This window comes from Argopecten irradians, chromosome 7 (assembly GCF_041381155.1).
Source record: "Argopecten irradians isolate NY chromosome 7, Ai_NY, whole genome shotgun sequence".
In the NCBI taxonomy this organism is placed as follows: Eukaryota; Metazoa; Mollusca; class Bivalvia; order Pectinida; family Pectinidae; genus Argopecten; species Argopecten irradians.
In genome coordinates this window covers 3,325,384-3,351,386 of record NC_091140.1, presented here as the reverse complement: position 1 = coordinate 3,351,386, position 26,003 = coordinate 3,325,384, and the positions used below count along the sequence as shown (strand labels likewise).

The 26,003-nt window shown below is 39.1% G+C and overlaps 1 protein-coding gene across 1 annotated transcript; it reads left to right on the top strand.

Moving 5' to 3' along the window:
* Positions 1-641: 641 nt before the first annotated feature.
* LOC138327299 (uncharacterized) lies at positions 642-15,334 on the top strand. Its single transcript, XM_069273278.1, has 9 exons — positions 642-856; positions 2,528-2,650; positions 4,012-4,137; positions 4,412-4,585; positions 5,661-5,816; positions 8,505-8,732; positions 9,318-10,301; positions 11,844-12,039; positions 14,301-15,334. Exons 3-9 carry the CDS (start codon positions 4,053-4,055, stop codon positions 14,494-14,496), a joined length of 2,019 nt encoding a protein of 672 aa, XP_069129379.1. The 5' UTR covers positions 642-856; positions 2,528-2,650; positions 4,012-4,052; the 3' UTR covers positions 14,497-15,334.
* The last annotated feature ends 10,669 nt before the right edge of the window (positions 15,335-26,003 follow it).

Here is a 26,003-nt window from a genome sequence, read left to right as displayed (position 1 = left end):
TGTAGGTTGTGACCCACTGCCTGTTTTGTTTGTGTAGGTTGTGACCCACTACCTATTTTGTATGTGTAGGCTGTGACCCACTGCCTGTTTTGTATCATTTGTATGTGTAGGTTGTGACCCACTGCCTGTTTTGTTTGTGTAGGTTGTGACCCACTGCCTGTTTTGTATGTGTAAGCTGTGACCCACTGCCTGTTTTGTATCTTTTGTTTATGTAGGTTGTGACCCACTGCCTGTTTTGTTTGTTTAGGTTGTGACCTACTGCCTGTTTTGTTTGTGTAGGCTGTGACCCACTACCTATTTTGTATGTGTAGGCTGTGACCCACTACCTGTTTTGTTTGTGTAGAATGTGCCCCACTGCCTGTTTTGTATGTGTATGTTGTGACCTACTGCCCGTTTTGTTTGTGTAGGTTGTGACCCACTGCCTGTTTTGTATCTTTTGTTTGTGTAGGTTGTGTCGACCCACTGCCCGTTTTGTTTGTGTAGGTTGTGACCCACTGCCTGTTTTGTTTGTGTAGGTTGTGACCTACTGCCTGTTTTGTAGGTGTAGGCTGTGACCCACTGCCTGTTTTGTATGTGTAGGCTGTGACCCACTGCCTGTTTTGTATATTTTGTTTGTGTAGGTTGTGACCCACTGCCTGTTTTGTTTGTGTAGGTTGTGACCCACTGCCTGTTTTCAATAATGGCACATACAGGTGCTGGCCACATGGAGAACTGATAGGAACCTCTTACCAGACATGTATATCTGAATGTGAGGCTGGATTCCACCTTACCCAGGGTAACAGGGCATTGAGATGTGGAGAGGACAGGCGATGGAATGAGACTGTGCTGCCACCTATTTGTGTCCTCATTATTCCAGGTAATAGAGCCATGTGCTGATAAATTTAAAGAAAAATCCTTACGGACAAATCTATAAGAAATAAAAACAATAATGACTGACTAGTGAGCGCTTTCGCCCCATTCAAGGGAGCTCAGTCAGTTTGAAACAGTCTGAAGAGCTCCCTTGAATGGGGCAAAAGCGCTCACTAGTCAGTCGTTATTGTTTTTATTTCTTATATATATATATGATACATTTAAAGAAAAATCCTAACGGACGAAATCTATAAGAAATAAAAACAATAACGACCGACTAGTGAACGCTTTCGTCCCATTGAAGGGAGCTCAGTCAGTTTGAAACAGTCTGAAGAGCTCCCTTGAATGGGGCGAAAGCGCTCACTAGTCAGTCGTTATTGTTTTTATTTCTTATATATATATATATGATACATTTAAAGAAAAATCCTAACGGACGAAATCTATAAGAAATAAAAACAATAACGACCAACTAGTGAACGCTTTCGTCCCATTGAAGGGAGCTCAGTCAGTTTGAAACAGTCTGAAGAGCTCCCTTGAATGGGGCGAAAGCGCTCACTAGTCAGTCGTTATTGTTTTTATTTCTTATATATATATATATATGGTACATATATAACTTGCCAAAACTGGCTCTTATGTAATCCAAATCCCTATGTATGCTGGCATAATTTCATAGCATTTTCCTTCTTCATTATAGTAATTAAAACCTGTATTATCTGGAAACCTGGTTATTCTGACCAAATATGCCAGTCCCAATGACATCCAGATTAGACAAGTTACTCTGTAGGAAATTTAAGTAGTGTTTATTTTAAAGAAGATTGATGAAACAAAATTAAAATATTTTTATATTTGCTAGCCTTGGAAAGCAAAAAATAAAATTTCAAGACAAGCTCAAGTCATGACATCACAATGAATATCCAGCCAATGAAAAGCTCTCCAGGTTAAATTAGATTGTTTGTAGTCTTTAATTAGCCTTGGAAAGTTCTATAATTAAAAAATACAAACAATATGTTTGGTCTGAATGACAAAAATCATACTTAAAGTCTGTATAACTTGAAGTAAAATTTTTGTAGGCTACTAGATGGTAGATTTTGTTTTACATAATGTGGATATCTATCAGCACTTCAAATGCCCATTCCAACACATTTTGTACATGACATGTTGAGAAAATGTTAAATGTTTAGCAATTTTACTGTGTTGTAACTTACATACTACATCTGTTTAGTATTTATCCATACTAAAACAAAGTTATGTGAGCTGTGTATCTGATTTTGTATGATCAGAAACTCCTATTCTATTATGGCCCTTTCCAGAGGGAACTGTTCTCCTATAGTGTTGTCTGGCGAGGTAGAGTCCCCGAGTCGAAGACTTGGGCACTATACCTCGCCAGACAACACTATAGGAGAACTGTTCCCGAGGGAAAGGGCCATAATAGATTTAGTACGTCACATGACATTCATTATGACGTCATACATTTGGTCGCGTGCTCATTCCCGGGGAACTATACTTTAGTATAGTTCCCGTAGTTAGGTATAGTCTCCCGTAGTCAAGAAGGACAGAGAACTGTCGCAAAATAGACCATGGCTGTTATCCAATCGCATTCCTAGTAATTATCATGTGATGAACTAATACCTTATAACTACTTTATATAAATATATATAGTGTCCTTTCTAAAAACCAGATGTGACCACAGTTCCTACAGATGACCCAACAAAATCATCAACACAAATCCTTCAAAACAGTACTGGCCGACCTGTCAATGGAACCAGTCAGGATGAGGACACTGGGCTTACAGTACATCCAGGTAAGGTCAAAGGTCAAATCAATCAATGTAAGGCCAAAATTCAGATTACTCCAGCTATGCGTTCCATTTGCAGATTCGTACCAATTGTATCGATACAAATCTGTTGCATCTCAAATGGAATGCGCCATACCAGCAGAACTGTACTGGTACAAGTGGTTCTTTTTCAAAAGCATACCACTTTGAGTCCAAGATGGCGGACTTGAGATTTTTCATTTGTGATCAAAATATTTTCTATGTTGAAAACAAGACAGACATCATTTATGTCTGATAAAATAACATTGATTATTTATTTCAAAGTTTTCCTAAACTATTTAGTTATTACTTTTATATCCATTTTATTGCTAACACTGAAAATTCTTGGGTTTTATATTCAAAGTGTATTTTTCATATGGGTGCCACCATTATGGAAAAATCCAAACGCGTTTCATTTGGTGGTGCCACATCAATTTAGTACAACTGGTATAAATCCGCAAATGGAACTCACAGCAAGTTCAAATCAATCAAGGTAAGGCAAAGTTCAAATTAATCCAGATAAGATCAAAGTTCAAATTACAATGTACTAGTACCCAGTACCGTAATTTTCTGCGTATTATCCGCATCAGAGTATAGCCCGCGGGAAGCAAATCAGGCATGTTCTATGATTTTGTCAAATAAATTCCAGATAACGTGTACAGACAGATTGTCCGCAGGTTATACATTGATGTTTTCCTTTTAAAGTTTGCTATACGTGCTAATAATGGCACGTGAGTCTATATGCTATAATGCTTTCATTTGAAGAGGGGAACATTAGGTTTATTTAAATATATGTAAAGTCATTAGCATATTTTTATTTGATCGTACATGTGAAAATACTTCAATATTGTGGAGTGTACCTCAGCTATTGAGTATTCACCTGCTAGTTTGTGTGTCTTTAAAATAGCTTACAATTTAAAGGCTGTATATTTGTTCTGTTTACGTGATAATTTCCACAGATAGCCCACATCAGCAGATAACCAGAGAACTACCAGCTATATATATATATTGGCACCTAAGAACCCTTCCCTTAAAATCCCATCATTTATTTCTTAAGTAGGTGGCCTTCATATCACCAGCAAATTACGGTATAGTAGCTCTCAAAAATGTAATTCTTTCTTAATTCTGTTATAAAAAGTGCAATACTCAAGACTTCCACCTCTTTGTCCCGATTTTGAGTCAGTTTTTAGGTACTTTTTAGGAGATTTTCCCTCGGGGAACTTTAGCTTTATTGTAAATCACAACTAGGTATATGAGTATTGGTTGCTTGAAATTAGTTCCCTAACAAAAACATAGCATGTTGGTCTGAATCACATTTCAGACTTCTAAATGTCTTCTTGTTATTTCAGCTTTGATACCAACACTATCAGGAGTTGGGTTTGTGCTGTTGATGGCACCACTGGCCTGGATATGCTACAGAAAATGCAAAAAGAAATATCAGAGCTGGCTTCTAAGGAAATCAACAGAATTAGCTGGTAAACATCTCATGAATGGTTACTTATTAAATAATTTTCTACTAAAGTTGTACTCAGTGAAACTACTTAATAAATCCTGTTTCATTTGCTCATGAACTTTGAGTAGATAGATTATAATTGTCTTTGCACAAGAAAATATTCTAGACCTACTTTATGTAGACGTAGCATTCTAGGAAAAATAAACCTTGTATTGTAAGGTGTTAACCATGTATTGTCTACATATTAACAGAAATACTTGAGAATAACATATTTAACTTTATTCTATTTAAAAAAGTTCAAATGCCATCAATTGGATCAGGTTCTGAGGCAATACCTTTTCCTCCTGAATCTGATGAACCTGTAGAGGATGACGAGCAATCCAATGCACGTACAATATTGTCTGTCCATACCTCTAGTCAGAGCAATGGTGACAGCTCTGATGCAGAAGAAATTACTCCTTTCACAGCAGGTAAACACTCATCAACCCTTGGTGTCTGCTAACATATATGTGCTGCTAAAAGTTCAACATTTTGAAGATGACTAAAATTTAATCAGCCCACCATTATCAGATGGTTTGGCTCCTCAAATAGCCTTTCGTCTGTGGTCCGTGGTCCATCCACCCTTCTGTCCATTAACAATTCTTGTTACCACTATTTCTCAGAACACATGCAGGTTACCCTGTGGTCCCAGTTGCGCATATTGCATTTTGGGACCAATCAGTGAACAAGATGGCCGAGAGGACGCCATCTTGGATTTTGACAATTGAAGTTTGTTACGCCAATTTCTCAGAAAGTGCTAAAGGGATCTGTCTCAAATTTCATGTGCAGGTTCCCTTAGGTCCCTATTTATTCATATTGCGTTTTTGGACTGATCGGTCTACAAGATGGCCGACAGTCCGCAATCTTGGAATTTGATAGTTGAAGTTCGTTACCACTATTTCGCAGAAATTATTGTAGCAATCTGTCTCAAATTCCATGTGCAGGTTCCCCTAGGGATCTAGTGGTGCATATTGCATTTCAGACTGATCGGTGAACAAGATGGCTGACATGCCGCCATCTTGGATTTTGACAATTGAAGTTTGTTACGGCAATTTCTCAGGAAGTGCTGAAGGGATCTGTCTCAAATTTCATGTGCAGGTTCCCCTAGGTTCCTAGTTATGCATATTGCGTTTTTGGACTGATCAATCAACAAGATGACCGACAGTCCGCCATCTTGGATTTTGATAGTTGAAGTTTGTTACCGCTATTTCTCAGAAAGTAATAAAAAGATCTTTCTCAAATTTCATATGTAGTATATAGTAAAAGTTTGAAAAGCAGAGAAAAGATCCATCTTTCCATTGTCAGACGTAGATCATTTTTTGGTGAGCATCAAGATCCTTCTGGGATCTCTTGTTGATATTTACCTTAAATTTCATTAATGAAAAATTTAATTATATGGATGGAGAAATGTGTATTTAGTGGTTTTGTGTTCTGATTTATAGTCATCCAGTTATCTTACCTATCTATATTGGTAACAGGGAAATGTATCAAATGTCTGTTTTAAAGCTGCAGCAAAGTTAGAAAAAGAAGAAGAGAAACAGGGTCTGCTGGATAATGTGGACTTGCAGGGTGGTGAGAGTACCCCAGCATCCCTCTCCTTCTCTCTAATGGGCAGTGGCCCCATCTCTATTCCCAGCACCCAGACTGGGCCATCCCAGACAGGTAGGGTGTCATAAGTGTTCTAGAAAATATCCTATTACGCTGATGTAGCAGGGTGTAAAAGGTATTCTAGAAAATCCGCAATCTATTATTAAACTACAATTGTTGGCCCACACATTCATAATTTGAAATTTGAAAATGGAATTTTGAAATTACCTGGGGATGTCAGATTCTTTTCATATGTTTACCCAAAGACAACTCAAGGCATACTAATCGTCGCCAATACTGGCAGATTCCATTGTTTATTTGTGTGTGATCGTGAGTTCTATTCTATCGTAGTGTACGTGTTTGTATAAGGATTAACGCTTACGAATGAGATACCTACTAATTACAAACGTAGGTAAACGGCTATAATCTGTTTCACAAAAATAGATCTGTAATACCTTACATTCTGAGTATATGAATCAACCAACTGTCCAAAACAAACATTTACCTATGAAAACACTATGAAAACACTATGAATATCTAATGTGTTGTTTCTTGACATAGAATCAACTAAGGTTTTCTGTAATAAGTCAATCAAATCTTATTTTAACTATATTTCTTGTTTATCGTTTGTCAGGTAGGGCGTTAGAATTGTACCTGCTGCCCCTATTGCATGATCGTAAAAGGCGACTAAATTTAGGATCTTATCTTTTCTCTTCTTCCTAACTGACTTTATCTTTCCTAATGCCTCCCTTGGCACCGCCTCACTTTTGGCCTTGAGTTGAGCGTTCGCCCCTGTGAGGAAGGCTCTGGGTTCTGTCCCCTAGCCGAGACACACCAAAGTCTATAAAAGTGGTAGTTTCTGCTCCTGCTTAGCGCTCAGCATACAGGGAGTGGGACGACTGGTTCGCCCGTTGTCAGTATAATGTGACCGGGTGGGGTGTGTTGCTTGGTGTCTTCGGCGGCATGCTTCAGTGATATAGCACTATAAAAAGGGCAACAGTTCCACTATACAAGAAGACACAACATGAATATACCGCAGTCTCCCAAAACACTCACCTCGCACAACATACACGCAACACACAGCATACATGGGAGGCCGTCCTTACATGACCCTGGCTGTTAATAGGACGTTAATTAATCAAACAAACAAACATTTGCAAAAAAAGATCGACCGGAAGGCTGAAGCTTGAAAACGCGACGTTTTGGAACGACTTCGTCATCCAGCTGTTCCATTAATCTCGTTTCTCGTCGTATATGGGTGTCATAATTTTAAATATAATATTAAAACCTTTAAAAAAATTTTACTTTCATAAATCATTCTAATGTAAATATATGGATAGAATGTATTTTCATACATGCCATACCTCCCGGCGTGAGACAAAACCTCCCGTATTTTAAAGCCTTTTATTGTCTCCCGGCAGGAGAGTCTAAATTCCCGATTTCTATAAACCCCTCCGTTTTATTTTCGTTGCCACATTTGTGTACATGCTAGGTTAATTTTAGCACGAGAGTAACCACTCCCTGACCCCCTGACCAACACCCAAGTGGCCCTAATTAGCAGCCTTGGGCTATTTCCACCTTGGCTTGTGGTGTCACTTTCACTCACGTCTGTGTATTAGGTAAACTGAAGTCAAGCAGCGGATCGGCTGCCTAGAAGACAATCAGCTGGCCTTTCAATAAATTTTATGACTACAGCTAGTGAGCATTACAACAAAACAAATACTGCTTACAACTGTGAATGATTTACTCACGTTTTTAATGTTAAATAGGCCTATCTGTATTTGATGGATGTCACAAACTTTGCAATCGTAATGGCCGCCATTTTGGGTAATTGTAATAGATGTTCCGGATTTAATAGAATTTCCGGATTTCCTAATAACCACGTTTTTAAAAATGGAAAAAGTATTATTTTTTTTAGAATTTCTGTGTGAATTTATTTTTAGAAAAAAAAATATTAATAATAAAAAATTATCAGTAGTAACTGAATTTAAATAAATAAAATTAAAAAGAAATTTACTTTTTTTCTCTCTCAGATTAAATTACATTTTGAATACTACTGTAACGATTCTGTGTTTTTTTTTAATTTAGTGCTTGTAAATTTAGAACTTTATTTAAGTTAATTATCCGTTATTGTGAAAGATTATTAAAAAGCCCAGTCTAATATTTCGAACAATAAAACTGCTCCAGAACTGGGATGTGACTACTTTTGCAAAACCACACATTCCTTTATTTCAGTAAAATTCAATATGAATGCAGAATTTCATCATAAAAAAGCAGATATTTAATTTATTCATATATGTCGCGCGTATACCTCCCTCTTTTGAGACCAAAATCCCTTTAAATGGTTATCAATCTCCCTCTCCACCCCTAGAAAAATATGGCATGTATGTATTTTTCTTATTTTCATAGTGGCTATGAATAGCAGAAGCTATCTACATATCTTCGGAGGAGCGCTAACACGCTCCACGGGGTATGTAGACAGCGTTCTATTCATGGGCGCTATGAAAATTAGAAAAATACATTCAATCCCTATATAAATACTTTATGTCAGGAAAAGAAATGAAAGTAGAATGATTGTCTGATCTGCGAAAGTAAATCTCCGCGAACCTGGTTTGAAATGGAATTCGCGAAATTAAATAGCTGCGAATAAAATTTGGTTAACTGTACTCCTTATTCCGAATAAAACGACAAACTCAAGACATAATAAAATAATATGGAGGAGTACCCCAAAAACATGTGTTATTGTTTGATGTTAAATTACAGACAGTGACCTGAGCACTTCTAACACAACTCAACATGAGTCTGGATCCCAACAACCACTACCAACACAGAGTGATCAGAACTTAGGAAGGAATCTGCCTTTATCCGGAGGTGATGGTGATAATGATGAGCCCTTATCTGATGTCGATTTATGTCTGCCGAGTACTGAAACGTTAAAACTGCCATCTGCTGAACTGTTAACACCCTCAGATTTTGATGAGGATTTGTTGGGTAGGTATATATCAAGGTGTATGTATTAAAATCCTTATAAGCTTATAATAACGTAATGTGTTGTGTTTCCTGTCCATTCATAGCCCCACTGAAACCCATGTACCCAGGGAAATGTCATCTGTTGGATCATTCATTTCACATGTGATATCACTTATCACATTTTGATGCATTTGAATTGTAACCAAATTTTACCCAATATATCCTTATGGGAATGGGAATATGGTTTGTAAGAATTGTGCTAGTTTTGCAGAAATTTTGATTGTCATGGTAACCAGGTCTACGTCACTACACACAGGTTTTGTAAAATGGCCAATAACTTGTTAACTTTTCGACCAATTTTGTTCAAAATTGTAACATATGGATGTCTATAATTTGACACATGGCATGCTTCAATAACAGTTACCATTGGAACATAGTCTGAATGGTCAGAAATAAGAGGTAACAGGGGGTGTTAGTTCAGTTGTTCATCTCAACCTACTAAACTGATCATGTTAATTAGTCTGAGGTTTCTTTTTGCTGATCTCGTTATTATGTTTCATTTAGAAATTCTGTGGTCAATTTTACGATTACGTTCATTATTTTTAGGATCCAGACATGAGCCTGAAGGAGCTGATTCTCGTTTGGTGGATTTACCTGTTCAACAAAATGTGCCACCTGAAAGACACATAGAACTGGAGACTCACGAAGTCATGCCTTTTATAGAATGTGAGCAAGGGTTGGCAGCATTGAAGCACTTTGAGGACCCAGAATCTGAGGCTGTTAAAATAAGTGACTTGGAATTTACATCACCTTCGTCTGGTTTTCTGGCAATGAACCAAGCAGCACCTGATCCAATTCAGAGACAGGCTTGGGGTCACCAAGCTGAGGCCGGTCATCTCCAAGATGGGGCTGGACATAACCAAAGACAGGCTTGGGGGCATCAAACTGGGGCCGGTCATCTCCAAGATGGGGCTGGACATAACCAAAGACAGGCTTGGGGTCATCAAACTGGGGCTGGTCAACTCCAAGATGGGACTGGAAATAACCAAAGACAGGCTTGGAGTCAACAACCTGGGGCCGGTCAACTCCAAGATGGGGCTGGACATAACCAAAGACAGGCTCGGGGTCAACAACCTGGGGCCGGTCATCTCCAAGATGGGGCTGGACATAACCAAAGACAGGCTTGGGGTCAACAACCTGGGGCCGGTCAACTCCAAGATGGGGCTGGAAATAACCAAAGACAGGCTTGGGGTCATCAAACTGGGGCCGGTCAACTCCAAGATGGGGCTGGAAATAATCAAAGACAGGCTTGGGGTCATCAAACTGGGGCCGGTCAACTCCAAGATGGGGCTGGAAATAATCAAAGACAGGCTTGGGGTCATCAAACTGGGGCCGGTCAACTCCAAGATGGGGCTGGAAATAATCAAAGACAGGCTTGGGGTCATCAAACTGAGGCCGGTCAACTCCAAGATGGGGCTGGAAATAACCAAAGACAGACTCGGGGTCAACAAACTGGGGCCGGTCAACTCCAAGATGGGGCTATTCATCCTAAACAGGCTCCATATCAACAAGTCATATCAGAAGAAATTGGTAACTACTTGTAGATAATATACATACTGATACTCTTATTTGGGATATACATGATATGCATTTATGGCCTCAGTGGATGTGTTATATTCAGGTTTATTTATCCAAAGGTGTAATATTTCCGGAGGGCTTGTCTGAGGGAAATATTACATCTGAGGGTAAATATACCTTCATATCACACTCACTGGTGGACATAAATTGTTTATTACACCAAAAATTCGTAATTAGCAACACTGGGGGTAAATATTACTAAAATTTGTGATGAGTAAAAATTGTGGGCTATTCAAATCGCCTTTCGTCCATGGTCCATCGACCGTTCGTCCTTCTGTCAATATGTTAACATTTCTTGTTATCGCTATTTCTCAGACAGTACTAAAGGGTTCGTTCTCAAATTTTATTGGCAGGTTTCCCTATGGCCGTAGTTGTGCATATTGTATTTTGAGGCCGATCGGTCAACAAGACGGCCGATAAGCCGCCATCCTTTCTGAAAGGATTGTTACCAGATTTGGCCAGAAACATTCTTTGGTGAAGGTGAACAGATCTAGTGTTTAAATTTTGACTCTGTTCCCCTTGAGGCTAGGCCCAATAGGGGAAAAGTAGCGGTAATGCTTTAAAATCCTTGAAGATTTATTCACTAAATTATAACCTTACTTATAACATTACTTGGCTTAACATACCAGAATAGGGCTACAGGCCCTTTTGGCATCTTGTTGGAATGATCGGCTGACAGCTGGTGATCATGGGTTTGACAATCTTTGCTTGTTGTACATTCCCAGAAAGTCCTGAAGGGATCTTTCTCTAATTTTGTATTTAACTTCTTCTCAATCCATAGTGGTGTAGCTATCAATTTTAGACTGCCGGAAAAAATCATTTACAGATATATACAACCACCACATCCTGAATTTTACCAAAATTGATTAGCAATCATTTCTCGGTAGTTTCTATGTTATCAAGTGTAAAACCGGAAAAAGCAAAGAACAGATAAGCAAAGAAAATATTCCTCTTTGATATGACTGATAGTGTTCATTCAATGGTGAGTGCCAAGATCTCTCCGATTTATTTAGTTTTAAAGTCACCTGAGATGAAGTTTCCAGTGACCAATTCTAGTCATGGCCAATGTTAATCAAAATTGTGAATGATAATATCTCCAAAGTTAACCCCAGAGACTAATTGCTTGGTAAGAATCAAAAGCCATCAAAGTGACAATTATGTCAAAAAACTTCGTTTTTGACTCCATAATGTGGTAGAAGTATGGTACTCTTTATAGATCTAAGGGTTTTAAGGTCCTTGACAAAAAATGTGAATTTCATTTTACTTGAGTATCAGGTTTTCGTCTGAGGAAGGAGGTCAATTTTACTATATATATACATTTGCATACACATAGTTTCAATATAAATTTGGTGCTGACATTATTTTAGTTGTTACATTCCAAAAAAGACCATAAAAAGTCAACACTCATGTGGCTATTAAGACCCGAGGTTCTTCCTCTTTGGATTTAGAAACTAATTTTCATTTGTTTATACTTGATGTGTCATTATTTTACAGATGCTGATGAATGTGTAACATTCAGTCACTATCAAGAAAAAAGGGATGCATTTGCTTTCTTCTCAGAATTAGACATGCTTTTAAGTGGTGACAACCGTGAAGAGCAGAATTGGTTTGGTGTATGCAAATGGATCTTAACTCCATACAAACCTCCATACAAGACTGGAACTTGGGTTGATTATCTCAAATCAGTAAGGTAGGTTAAGAACAATAGATTTTCAACTCACTGTTTCATTTGTGCATTACAGTTACAGTTTTCTGTGAATGATAGTACTGTCAACCAGATTTCTTTACTGTGCAATTTACTTTCACGATTTTTATCTAGATGAAATAACATCTACACCATATATATTAGAAAGAAATTTCCATTTAATTTGTAAAGCTGTTGGTTAACAATATTGTTAAAAATCTTAGAGAGTTTATACTGTAAATGGCATGTGAGTATCGACAGTCAGTGAATTTTAGAGAGTTTATACTTTAGAGGGCATGTGAGTATCAATAGTCGGTGAATTTTAGAGGGTTTATACTTTAGAGGGCATGTGAGTATCAACAGTCGGTGAATTTTAGAGGGTTTATACTTTAGAGGGCATGTGAGTATCAATAGTCGGTGAATTTTAGAGGGTTTACACTTTAGAGGGCATGTGAGTATCAACAGTCAATGAATTTTAGAGAGTTTACACTGTAGAGGGCATTGAGTATCAATAGTCGGTGAATTTTAGAGGGTTTATACTGTAGAGGGCATGTGAGTATCGACAGTCAGTGAATTTTAGAGAGTTTATACTTTAGAGGGCATGTGAGTATCAACAGTCGGTGAATTTTAGAGGGTTTATACTTTAGAGGGCATGTGAGTATCAACAGTCAGTGAATTTTAGAGGGTTTATACTGTAGAGGGCATGTGAGTATCGACAGTCAGTGAATTTTAGAGAGTTTATACTTTAGAGGGCATGTGAGTATCAACAGTCGGTGAATTTTAGAGGGTTTATACTTTAGAGGGCATGTGAGTATCAATAGTCGGTGAATTTTAGAGGGTTTATACTTTAGAGGGCATGTGAGTATCAACAGTCAATGAATTTTAGAGAGTTTACACTGTAGAGGGCATTGAGTATCAATAGTCGGTGAATTTTAGAGGGTTTATACTGTAGAGGGCATGTGAGTATCGACAGTCAGTGAATTTTAGAGAGTTTATACTTTAGAGGGCATGTGAGTATCAACAGTCGGTGAATTTTAGAGGGTTTATACTTTAGAGGGCATGTGAGTATCAACAGTCAGTGAATTTTAGAGGGTTTATACTGTAGAGGGCATGTGAGTATCGACAGTCAGTGAATTTTAGAGAGTTTATACTTTAGAGGGCATGTGAGTATATATAATCAACAGTCCGTGAATTTTAGAGGGTTTATACTTTAGAGGGCATGTGAGTATATATAATCAACAGTCAGTGAATTTTAGAGGGTTTATACTTTAGAGGGCATGTGAGTATCAATAGTCGGTGAATTTTAGAGGGTTTATACTTTAGAGGGCATGTGAGTATCAACAGTCAATGAATTTTAGAGAGTTTACACTGTAGAGGGCATTGAGTATCAATAGTCGGTGAATTTTAGAGAGTTTATACTTTAGAGGGCATGTGAGTATCAACAGTCAGTGAATTTTAGAGGGTTTATACTTTAGAGGGCATGTGAGTATCAACAGTCAGTGAATTTTAGAGGGTTTATACTTTAGAGGGCATGTGAGTATCAACAGCCGGTGAATTTTAGAGGGTTTATACTTTAGAGGGCATGTGAGTATCAATAGTCGGTGAATTTTAGAGGGTTTATACTTTAGAGGGCATGTGAGCATCAACAGTCGGTGAATTTTAGAGAGTTTATACTGTAGAGGGCATTGAGTATCGACAGTCAGTGAATTTTAGAGAGTTTATACTGTAGAGGGCATGTGAGTAACGACACTCGGGCAATTTTAGAGGGTTTATACTGTAGATGGCATTGAGTATCGACAGTCAGTGAATTTTAGAGAGTTTATACTGTAGAGGGCATGTGAGTATCGACAGTCAGTGAATTTTAGAGAGTTTATACTGTAGATGGCATGTGAGTATCGACAGTCAGTGAATTTTAGAGAGTTTATACTGTAGATGGCATGTGAGTATCGACAGTCAGTGAATTTTAGAGAGTTTATACTGTAGATGGCATGTGAGTATCGACAGTCAGTGAATTTTAGAGGGTTTATACTGTAGATGGCATGTGAGTATCGACAGTCAGTGAATTTTAGAGAGTTTATACTGTAGATGGCATGTGAGTATCGACAGTCAGTGAATTTTAGAGAGTTTATACTGTAGAGGGCATGTGAGTATCGACAGTCGGTGAATTTTGGCCATAATGAGTGTCTTGTTATTATCATAGTTATGACATCATTGAGAATTAAAATACTTGGTTTTTTTAATTAATTAATTTTTGTTTTGTTTCTTAGGACAAATAACAAGAACCCAACAGGAAGCTCCTACTTCCACCAAGTATTAAACGAGCAATTGATCCAAAAGGATGTAAAACTGGGACATGTGTTATATTTCTATTCCGAGAAATATCCTCATCTCAAAATCCAGCAGCTCTTCCAGCAGTTCCACCCTGCATGTCAATATTGCCAACAGTTTTATCAACAGTTATGATATTAGGGTGATATTAGATAAACAGAGGTGCCCATTTTGTCTCGTCTTACTTCAATCCCTGGTGTCACATCTTAAATTTTTTCTCAATGTCACTTCATTGCTTCTGTCATGACGTCACATTGGATTTCCAGCCAGGCATACCCAATAGAAATTGCTCAGGTTTTCTTTCATACCTACGGGTGTAATACTGGCTGGTTTAGGGCAATACACTCATGCTGCCTGAGGCTGTGTGTATTGCATGGGTACCCATGCAATAAAGCCTCGTGACGTCACGGCGTCAACAAAATTTCTATTTCCTCGTTAAAATTTGAACATTTTTTTCACAAACTTGACTGGTTTTACTGTAAAAGATGCATACAACGGAATTTTTGTTGAAAATATCACAGTATGAAAAATTGACTTTCAGTTGTTGATTTCTACGAATTAATTTCAAAATGGCGGGATATTATAGTTGTAAAATTGCAATAAAACGTCGAGGTATGAAAAAAAAAAGCTCTTTCATAAGTGGATATGAAGGATAGGGATATTCTACCCTCGGGATCACAAAATGTTGCAAAACCTTCTGCAAGCCTCGGGTTTTACTACATTTTGTGACCCTCGGGTAGAATATCCCTATCCTTCATATCAACATATGAAAGAGTCTTATAATATTACACTACTGACATACCTTCTGTAAAATATGGAAATCTATGTAAGGGGAAATATGCTAATTACATGAAGGACGTTTTAGCGCGAAAATTTCCTCTGCACGTAATATTTAAGGATTAAATTCTCTTTCTGGTGGTTCTATCGAAGGATAAAGTTGAGTAGGGTATCGATATTTGGAATGGACCGCGAAGCGGTCCATGAAACAAATATTGATACCCTACTCAACTTTATCCTTCGATAGAACCACCAGAGAGAGACTTTAATCCTTATATTTACAGTCTGAACTATTATTTTCATAGCTCAAAATTTACACTTTATAGTGTTTATGACATTTATAAGACTTAAATTGGATTATATCGTTTGGTTCCGACGGGCATTTGGAACAGCCACTCGAAGTGGCGGAAATTCCCGCCAATTTATCAATGAACATACAAATAAAATGAGTTCCGTCTGATGAAGCATATATCTGGTGTTTTCCCGGTATGAAACTATAAATCGTTATATTTATCTGTTGTAAAAAACACCATGGTGCAAAGCAGTTTGGTTTTAATCTTTTGCTTCGTATTATTACACACGCTTACACAATTCATAACGTGGCAGGATATTTAACGTAGTTGTGACGCGGCGTCCGCATTCAAACCGCCTGTGTCAAGGAGGTGTGACAAACAGACAGTTTCTTCGATTTTGTGATCACTTGAGTTCTACTTAATCAGTTCACGTTTGAAATTACTTGAATACATGGATGTTTACATAGTATCATGACATTATTTCCGGATTTTGGTGATTTTCAAATGTATCGGAACGTCGTTTCGAGGAACATGTACAGACACAGGTAGGCCCACTACTATAAACGTTTACCGCTCTCTAAATGTTAGCTTATATTTATATGGTTGTTTCAAACACTTCAATAAATATTAGAGATATCTATTACAAGTATTGTAAAGCTACAATTCTAGGATTCCGTTTCATTGATATTTTGAAACAAGTAAGGAGGGCCTACTATCGCCGATTCACAGTAGATAACGTACAGGACTTGTCTGTCCCGCGAGGTGAACAAAAATGCATTGTCGTGCTTGGTCGTTTTGGTTAAACTTATCCATCTAAAGACTGATGTTGTCCTGATATATCTTATCCATTTGCGTACAACCAAAGATGTTAAAAATACAAATACATGTATGATGTAGATCTACATGTTGTAGGGAACAGCACAGACTCACCGACACACACTCACCGACACACAACATGTAAACATTGCGACGTCATCAGAATGCAGAATGTGCAAAACTGTACATTGTACAACATTGTTTATTTATCATACCCACGGAAGCATTGCTAAAAGAGGTACGGTAGTAACATAAACAATGTAACTTTTCTACATTTGTATTTACACACGTACATGTATATGTGTTGAAACCTATTTTGATACCTGCATGTTCATCGAACGTACGTTCGGTACTGAAAACACCAAAAGTTTCTGATTTTGATCATCATAAATTCATCCGCGCGGCTCCAAATTGCGCGTGACATACTCAATCTATCGAGAAATAAAGTTGAGTAGCCTTTGGTAGAAATCAACGGGGTTTATACTATCAATTCACCACTGACTGTAAATATTTGGTGTATGTATGAAACAATGTGTTATGTTGCATGTTAAACTTAACATGAGTGTTTATCCCGAAACTAATAACATAGCAAGCTGTTTAACTGTGCTAACTGCAAAATGAAACCCTCGCAAAAATATCAACATTCACAATATACAAAAATATTACATGGGCAAAGCGTGGGAGAGCTACTGTACCATCAACAACTTTCTGTATAGAGGAAGGAATCTCAACTCAATATATTCTGGAGGTGTTTGGTGTACTGTATTTGTTGTAAGGAGTAGTATTTTTAGCCCACCATCTGATGCCCTAAAAACCAGGGCCTGCCCTACAAACAAGGGCCTGCCTTACAAACCAGGCCTGCCTTACAAACCTAGGGTCTGCCCTACAAACCTAGGGCCTGCCCTACAAACCTAGGGCTTGCCCTACAAACCTAATGCCTACCCTACAAACCTAGGGCTTGCCCTACAAACCAGGGCCTGCCCTACAAACCTAGGACCTTCCCTACAAACCTAGGGCCTGCACTACAAACCTAGGGCCTGCCCTACAAACCAGGGCCTGCCCTACAAACCTAGGACCTTCCCTACAAACCTAGGGCCTGCACTACAAACCTAGGGCCTGCCCTACAAACCAGGGCCTGCCCTACAAACCTAAAGCCTGCACTACAAACCTAGGGCCTTCTCTACAAACCTAGGGCCTGCACTACAAACCTAGGGCCTGCCCTACAAACCAGGGCCTGCCCTACAAACCTAAGGCCATCTCTACAAACCTAGGGCCTGCCCTACAAACCTAGGGCCTGCCCTACAAACCTAGGGCCTGCACTACAAACCTAGGGCCTGCTCTACAAACCAGGGCCTGCCCTACAAACCTAGGGCCTGCCCTACAAACCTAGGGCCTGCCCTACAAACCTAGGGCCTGCTCTACAAAGCTAGGGCCTTCTCTACAAACCTAGGGCCTGGCCTACAAACCTAGGGCCTGCCCTACAAACCTAGGGCCTGGCCTACAAACCTAGGGCCTGCCCTACAAACCTAGGGCCTGCTCTACAAAGCTAGGGCCTTCTCTACAAACCTAGGGCCTGGCCTACAAACCTAGGGCCTGCCCTACAAACCAGGGCCTGTCTTACAAACCTAAGGCCTGCTCTACAAACCTAGGGCCTGCCCTACAAACCTAGGGCCTGGCCTACAAACCTAGGGCCTGCCCTACAAACCTAGGGCCTGCCCTACAAACCTAGGGCCTGCCCTACAAACCTAGGGCCTGCCCTACAAAGCTAGGGCCTTCTCTACAAACCTAGGGCCTGCCCTACAAACCTAGGGCCTGCCTTACAAACCAGGGCCTGCCTTACAAACCTAGGGCCTGCCCTACAAAGCTAGGGCCTTCTCTACAAACCTAGGGCCTGCCCTACAAACTAGGGCCTGCCCTACAAACCTTGGGCCTGCATTACAAACCTAGGGCCTGCACTACAAACCTAGGGCCTGCTCTACAAACCAGGGCCTGCCCTACAAACCTAGGGCCTGCCCTACAAACCAGGGCCTGCCCTACAAACCTAGGGCCTGCTCTACAAAGCTAGGGCCTTCTCTACAAACCTAGGGCCTGCCCTACAAACCTAGGGCCTGCCCTACAAACCTAGGGCCTGACCTACAAACCTAGGGCCTGACCTACAAACCTAGGGCCTGCCCTACAAAACTAGGGCCTGGCCTACAAACCTAGGGCCTGCCCTACAAACCTAGGGCCTGCTCTACAAAGCTAGGGCCTTCTCTACAAACCTAGGGCCTGGCCTACAAACCTAGGGCCTGCCCTACAAACCAGGGCCTGTCTTACAAACCTAAGGCCTGCTCTACAAACCTAGGGCCTGCCCTACAAACCTAGGGCCTGCCCTACAAACCTAGGGCCTGCCCTACAAACCTAGGGCCTGCCTTACAAACCAGGGCCTGCCTTACAAACCTAGGGCCTGCCCTACAAAGCTAGGGCCTTCTCTACAAACCTAGGGCCTGCCCTACAAACCTAGGGCCTGCCCTACAAACCTAGGGCCTGCCCTACAAACCAGGGCCTGCCTTACAAACCTAGGGCCTGCCTTACAAACCTAGGGCCTGCTCTACAAACCTAGGGCCTGCCCTACAAACCAGGGCCTGCCCTACAAACCTAAGGCCTGCTCTACAAACCAGGGCCTGCAGTATCTAGTAAGTGATAAAGGTGTCTCTACATATCACCACTGACACTCTACCTTCAAAACCCCTATGGTAGTTACCAGGTAATTACAGTAGGTCAGTGATTTTTCTCTGAGTATTCTGGTTTTTCTCCACCGCCTTAAACCTTGTATTTCAGTTAACGGCCCATGCTGTTAATAGGATGTAAAGAAAGAGTCACCACAAACCTACAGTCATAAGAAACTATCTTTACATGACAACATATCTTAATTCTTCTTACTTGATCATATCAAACTATGAAATTTGCTGTTTTGTTTTAATAAACTTAATATCATTTGGGATATAAAGATGGCCAGGTTATTGTACTCATTGTTAACAGTTGTGAAAAATAAATTAAGTTTAAGTTTAATCCTGCATGTCCATAGGCTTCATTACCATATAGCAGTAGATAGACTGTTCACAAAGCTGTAAAATAATCATGTTTGTTACAAAACGCTGTCTTAATATGAACACGACAAGATTCTCAATCTGTGATTTCTCAGATTTTTTTATCTGTGATATGTTGGATTTTGTTCCTATTACAGACTCACAGTTGGAGTAAAATGTGATTGGCTGCTCTAGAGTACACACAACAATGTTATGTATTAAGGCTTTACTGAAATGTCGTGCAGATTTGTGTACCTGTGAATGCCTGTACATATGATTAGTCCTCTCTTCTGCTTTTGTTATTTTCTAAATAGATGTATATATATATTTTTATATTCTTATGAGATTTGATCTGAAGTTTACATATATGTGTATACATTTGATAAACACCAGATGATCATGAATAAATGTGTTTGGAGAACAACTGCATACTTGATCAATACTTTTAATTGGTTTTATCTGTTCAGCTTTATATGGTAGTAATTAATTGTGAAAGTTTATACATTTGTATTATAGCGCTTATAGAATCAACAAACTTTTATTATTGACAGTGTTTGCCAGTTAAAGTTTTAAAGTGTCAAAATGTCATTCTTTTGAAATATATATTCACATTGTCCAGTACAGATGCACTGGTCATTAGACTGTGAGTTTGTAGTGGAATGTAATGATATTTCTAAACTTCATGATAATGTTACCTGTTGTAACACACACCCTTCGGATATAATCAAGAAATGTTTTAAGTTTTTATCTGATAGAAATTAATTGAATTTCGTACCTTTTTGTAATATGATTGGCAGGTCTATTTTGAACATGTTATTTTAATTGATTAATTAATTAATAAAAACTGTATTTTTGGTGTATTAAATAAACTTTTTAGGATTAATTTTTAGGTCATCTGACCCAAAGGGTCAGGATGACCTATTGTCATCATGCACCGTCCGTCGTCGTGCGCCGTCCGCCGTCCGTCGTCCGCCGTCCGCCGTCCGTAAACTTTTCATTCAAACGACTTCTTCTCAATAACCGGAAGGCCCAGGGTACTCATATTTGGCCTGTAGGTTGCTGGGATGAAGGGCTACCAAGTTTGTTCAAATGAATGACCTTGACCTTCATTCAAGGTCACAGGGGTCAAATAGGCTAAAATCTTTAAACAACTTCTTCTCAAAAACCAGAAGGCCCAGGGTTCTGATATTCAGCCTGTAGGATGCTGGGATGAAGGGCTACCAAGTTTGTTCAAATAAATGACCTTGACCTTCATTCAAGGTCACAGGGGTCAAATAGGCTAAAATCCTTTAAACAACTTCTTGTGAATAACTAAGAGGTCTAGAGACCTGATATTAGGCCTGTGGCATGCTGGGATGAAGGGCTACCAAGTTTGTTCAAATGAATGACCTTGACCTTCATTCAAGGTCAAAGGGGTCAAATAGGCTAAAATCTTTAAACGACTTCTTCTCGAGAACCAGAAGGCCCAGGGTACTGATATTGGGCCTGTGACATGCTGGGATGAAGGGCTACGAAGTATGTTCAAATAAATGACCTTGACCTTCATTCAAGGTCAAAGGGGTCAAATAGGCTAAAATCTTTAAACGACTTCTTCTCAAGAACCAGAAGGCCCAGGGTACTGATATTGGGCCTGTGACTTGCTGGGATGAAGGGCTGCCAAGTTTGTTCAAATAAATGACCTTGACCTTCATTCAAGGTCAAAGGGGTCAAATAGGCTAAAATCCTTTAAACAACTTCTTGTGAATAACTAAGAGGCCTAGAGACCTGATATTAGGCCTGTAGAATGCTGGGATGAAGGGCTACCAAGTTTGTTCAAATGAATGACCTTGACCTTCATTCAAGGTCAAAGGGGTCAAAAAGGCTAAAATCTGTAAACGACTTCTTCTCAAGAACCAGAAGGCCCAGGGTACTGATATTGGGCCTGTAGGATGCTGGGATGAAGGGCTACCAAGTTTGTTCAAATAAATGACCTTGACCTTCATTCAAGGTCACAGGGGTCAAATAGGCTAAAATCCTTTAAACAACTTCTTGTGAATAACTAAGAGGCCTAGAGACCTGATATTAGGCCTGTGGCATGCTGGGATGAAGGGCTACCAAGTTTGTTCAAATGAATGACCTTGACCTTCATTCAAGGTCAAAGGGGTCAAATAGGCTAAAATCTTTAAACGACTTCTTCTCGAGAACCAGAAGGCCCAGGGTACTGATATTGGGCTTGTGACATGCTAGGATGAAGGGCTACCAAGTTTGTTCAAATGAATGACCTTGACCTTCATTCAAGGTCAAAGGGGTCAAATAGGCTAAAATCCTTTAAACAACTTCTTCTCAAGAACCAGAAGGCCTAGGGTACTGATTTTGGGCCTGTAGGATGCTGGGATGAAGGGCTACCAAGTTTGTTCAAATAAATGACCTTGACCTTCATTCAAGGTCACAGGGGTCAAATAGGCTAAAATCCTTTAAACAACTTCTTGTGAATAACTAAGAGGCCTAGTTACCTGATATTAGGCCCGTGGCATGATGGGATGAATGGCTACCAAGTTTGTTCAAATGAATGACCTTGACCTTCATTCAAGGTCAAAGGGGTCAAATAGGCTAAAATCTTTAAACGACTTCTTCTTGAGAACCAGAAGGCCCAGGGTACTGATATTGGGCCTGTGACATGCTGGGATGAAGGGCTACCAAGTTTGTTCAAATAAATGACCTTGACCTTCATTCAGGGTCAAAGGGGTCAAAAAGGCTAAAATCTTTAAACGACTTCTTCTCAAGAACCAGAAGGCCCAGGGTACTGATATTGGGCCTGTGACTTGCTGGGATGAAGGGCTACCAAGTTTGTTCAAATGAATGACCTTGACCTTCATTCAAGGTCAAAGGGGTCAAATAGGCTAAAATCCTTTAAACAACTTCTTGTGAATAACTAAGAGGCCTAGAGACCTGATATTAGGCCTGTAGAATGCTGGGATGAAGGGCTACCAAGTTTGTTCAAATAAATGACCTTGACCTTCTTTCAAGGTCATAGGGGTCAAATAGGCTAAAATCTTTAAACAACTTCTTCTCAAGAACCAGAAGGCCTAGGGTACTGATATTGGGCCTGCAGGATGCATGGATGAAGGGCTACCAAGTCTGTTCAAATAAATGACCTATGACCTTCATTCAAGGTCACAGGGGTCAAATAGGCTAAAATCCTTTAAACAAGTTCTTGTGAATAACTAAGAGGCCTAGAGACCTGATATTAGGCCTGTCGCATGCTGGGATGAAGGGCTACCAATTTTGTTCAAATGAATGACCTTGATCTTCATTCAAGGTCATAGGGGTCAAATAGGCTAAAATCTTTAAACGACTATGTTGTATTGTACTATTAGTCAGATGACCGTTAAGGCCCATGGGCCTCTTGTTTACTTTGTAGAGAATTAACACTTTAGGTTTATCCAATATACTGGTAAATTTTATGTATGTATGGTTGTACCAGACACATCAAGCATTATATAAACTGATTGTAATAGTTACATTTGTATATATAAATTCATCACAGTGCAATAAACTTGTTTCATTAACCGTCACATATGTTGTATTATTTTTTGGGAGATTCTTACAAGAGGCCCAGAGGGCCTGTATCGCTCACCTGGTTTGTAATGCCAAGTTATGTTTTGATTACAGGACTGGTTCTTTGTTTCTTTTCTAAAGGAATTTTAATATTAACCTCTATTTCCCCTATTGGGCCCCGCCCCTCCTGCCCCCCGGGGGGTCAAAGCCAAAATTTATGCAGACTCTGTTCCCCTTTCCCCAAGGATGTTTCTGGCCAAATTTTGTTAGAATCCATGAAGAACTCTATGACTAGTATCGATTTAAAGGATTTTCCTCTATTTCACCTATTGGGCCCCACCAATCCTGCCCACGGGGGTCAGAGCCAACAAAATTTATACAAACTCTGTTCCCCTTCCCCCAAGGATGTTTCTGGCCAAATTTGGTTACATTCCATGTAGAACTCTATGACAAGTAGCGATTTAAAGGATTAACCTCTATTTCCCCTATTGGGCCCTGCCCCTCCTGCCCCCGGGGGGTCAAAGCCAAAACTTGTACAGAATCTGTTCCCCTTTCCCCAAGGTTGTTTCTGGCCAAATTTAGTTAGAATCCATGAAGAACTCTATGACAAGTAGCGATTTAAAGGATTTACCTCTATATCCCCTATTGGGCCCTGCGCCTCCTGCCCCCTGGGGGTCAGAGCCAAAATGTATACAGACTCTGTTCCCCTTTCCCCAAGGTTGTTTCTGGCCAAATTTGGTTTCATTCCATGCAGAACTCTATGACAAGTATTGTTTTAAAAAATTAACCTCTATTTCCCCTATTGAGCCCCGCCCCTCCTGCCCCCAGGGGGTCAAATCCAAAATTTATACAACATCTGTTCTTCTCCCCAAGGATGTTTCTGGCCAAATTTGATTAGAATCCATGAAGAACTCTATGACAAGTAGCGATTGAAAGGATTTACCTCTATTTCCCCTATTGGGCCCTGCCCCTGGGGGGTCAGAGCCCAAAATTTATACAAAATCTGTTACCCTTCCCCAAAGCATGTTTCTGGCCAAATTTGGTTACATTCCATGCAGAACTCTATGACAAGTAGCGTTTTAAAGGATTTACCTCTATTTCTCCTATTGGGCCCCACTCCTCCTGCCCCTGGGGGGTCAGTGCCAAAATTTTTACAGCATCTTTTTGTCTCCCCAGAAGAAATCCAAGCACAAAATGGCAGAGAGCGACCAATATAAGAGTTGACAACTGATGTGTTTTTTGGTAAACAGAATGAATGTGTAGTTTCTCTGTGTGTACATGGTATTCAATATTTCAGAGGAAGAGGAAAACAAGAAACAAGATCCCTATTTCTATTGTCTGACATAGATTGTTCTTTGGTGGCCGCAAAGATCCCTCTAAGAATTCGTGTCTTACCTTAAAATTGCCATGTATATAGTACCATTTGGTCAAGTTACTTCCCCACACTGAAACTGCTCTTCTACGGAAACTTTTAAAGTGTTCTCTTGACAAAGTGACTCACAGATGGTATTCAGAGTTTTATTATAGTTACACAGCACGAAAACAAAAATTAAACCTGAAGTAAAAATCTTTATTTTTCAGTATATTTTAATCTCACATTTATTGTTCTTCTTACAACAGCTGTTCTCATTCATAGTTCTGACACAAACATTTCTACTACATTTGACCAACATGAAATACAAAATTTGACAGTGAAACAGGTTGTTGGATATTTCTGAGGTATCCTATTGTACAAAACAGTCTTTATCATCCATTCTTATTTAGCATTCTTTCATTAAATAAACAAATCATTCTCAAATTTTCATGAAGAGTCATAAACACACAACTTAAAGCATAAATGTTAATATATATGTTTGACGTATAGGTAATGAGACTGATAATGTAGTGACTGTTCGCTGATATGTACAGTGTATAATGATAGAGTCATCAGGAGACATCAGAGGTCATCACATGCTGAAGTTATAATCAGTGGAAAGGATAAAGTGCAAACAACACTAAAGCATCAACAATAACATTCACATTTTAAATATGTTGATGAAAAAAACCCTTAAAGGCCCATTACCTTCCTGAAACAAAAATTAAAAGTAAACAAAAATAACATGAAAATTTATATAAACAGCTTAATATGATGTTACAACACCACACAAATCCTACATAATCTATTACCAGTCAAAATTCAATTAACTGTTTTGCCGTCTGGCGTTGTTATCATCAATTAACATACGGTAATTAAGGCAACGCCAGGAAACATAAGACAACCCATGAAATGTAACATTAAATTTATTTTATTGTTCAGAAGGTGATGAAAAGTGTAGTATTAACAGTATGGTAATAATTTTTTTGCGACTGTACAAAAATGTGAAATTGGGTATCAATCTCGTTTTACATTTCCATTTAAAAAGCTGTTTCGGAAAGATAGTGGGCCTTTGAAAGCGTCACAATTTTTTTTTTAATTAGAAAAAAAAAAAGATAAACATGAATTAAGCAGGATGTCTCACAGTTGAAAAAATCTGAGGTCAGTGTGACTAAATTTTATTGTAATACTAAAACACAAAATGAACAATAAAAAACGATAATCTTACAAATACATATAAAGTGGTATTTTTGATCAAAACACTATACATATGATTTGGCAAAATGAAGCTGGTATGATTTTTTTTAGATATGTTATTCTGTTTGGTCTTTTTAAAAGAAGGTCAAAGGGTAATGAGGTTAATTATAGATTAAATTGTATCAACCATGTGACATCACAGCTCTAGATGACAGATTAAGCTGCGATGAAGTAGCTCTGGAGGTCAGACAGAAAATTTCTGACAAAATGGTTGTCAACCAAGAATGGAGTAAAGATAGGATGTGATTATCCTTCTAGGTGACTGAAGACACATTCTAATCCATCAGAATTACTTCCCTTTGTTTCACTCAGTACTCATGGAGTAAAATGAAGGGAAGTAACTCTGATGGATCAGGCTAAGCATGATCACTGTAGTTGTGTTACAAGTAAATATTTCAGACAAATCATGATTTTCCAGAAACAAAAGTCTCTATATTACTCCTTTTCATTCCTCATCGGAAACTTACCAATATTAAAAGGGGCATATTCCTTTGTTTAAAACATTGTGTTGGAATGGAACTAGATGATAAAGATGACTAC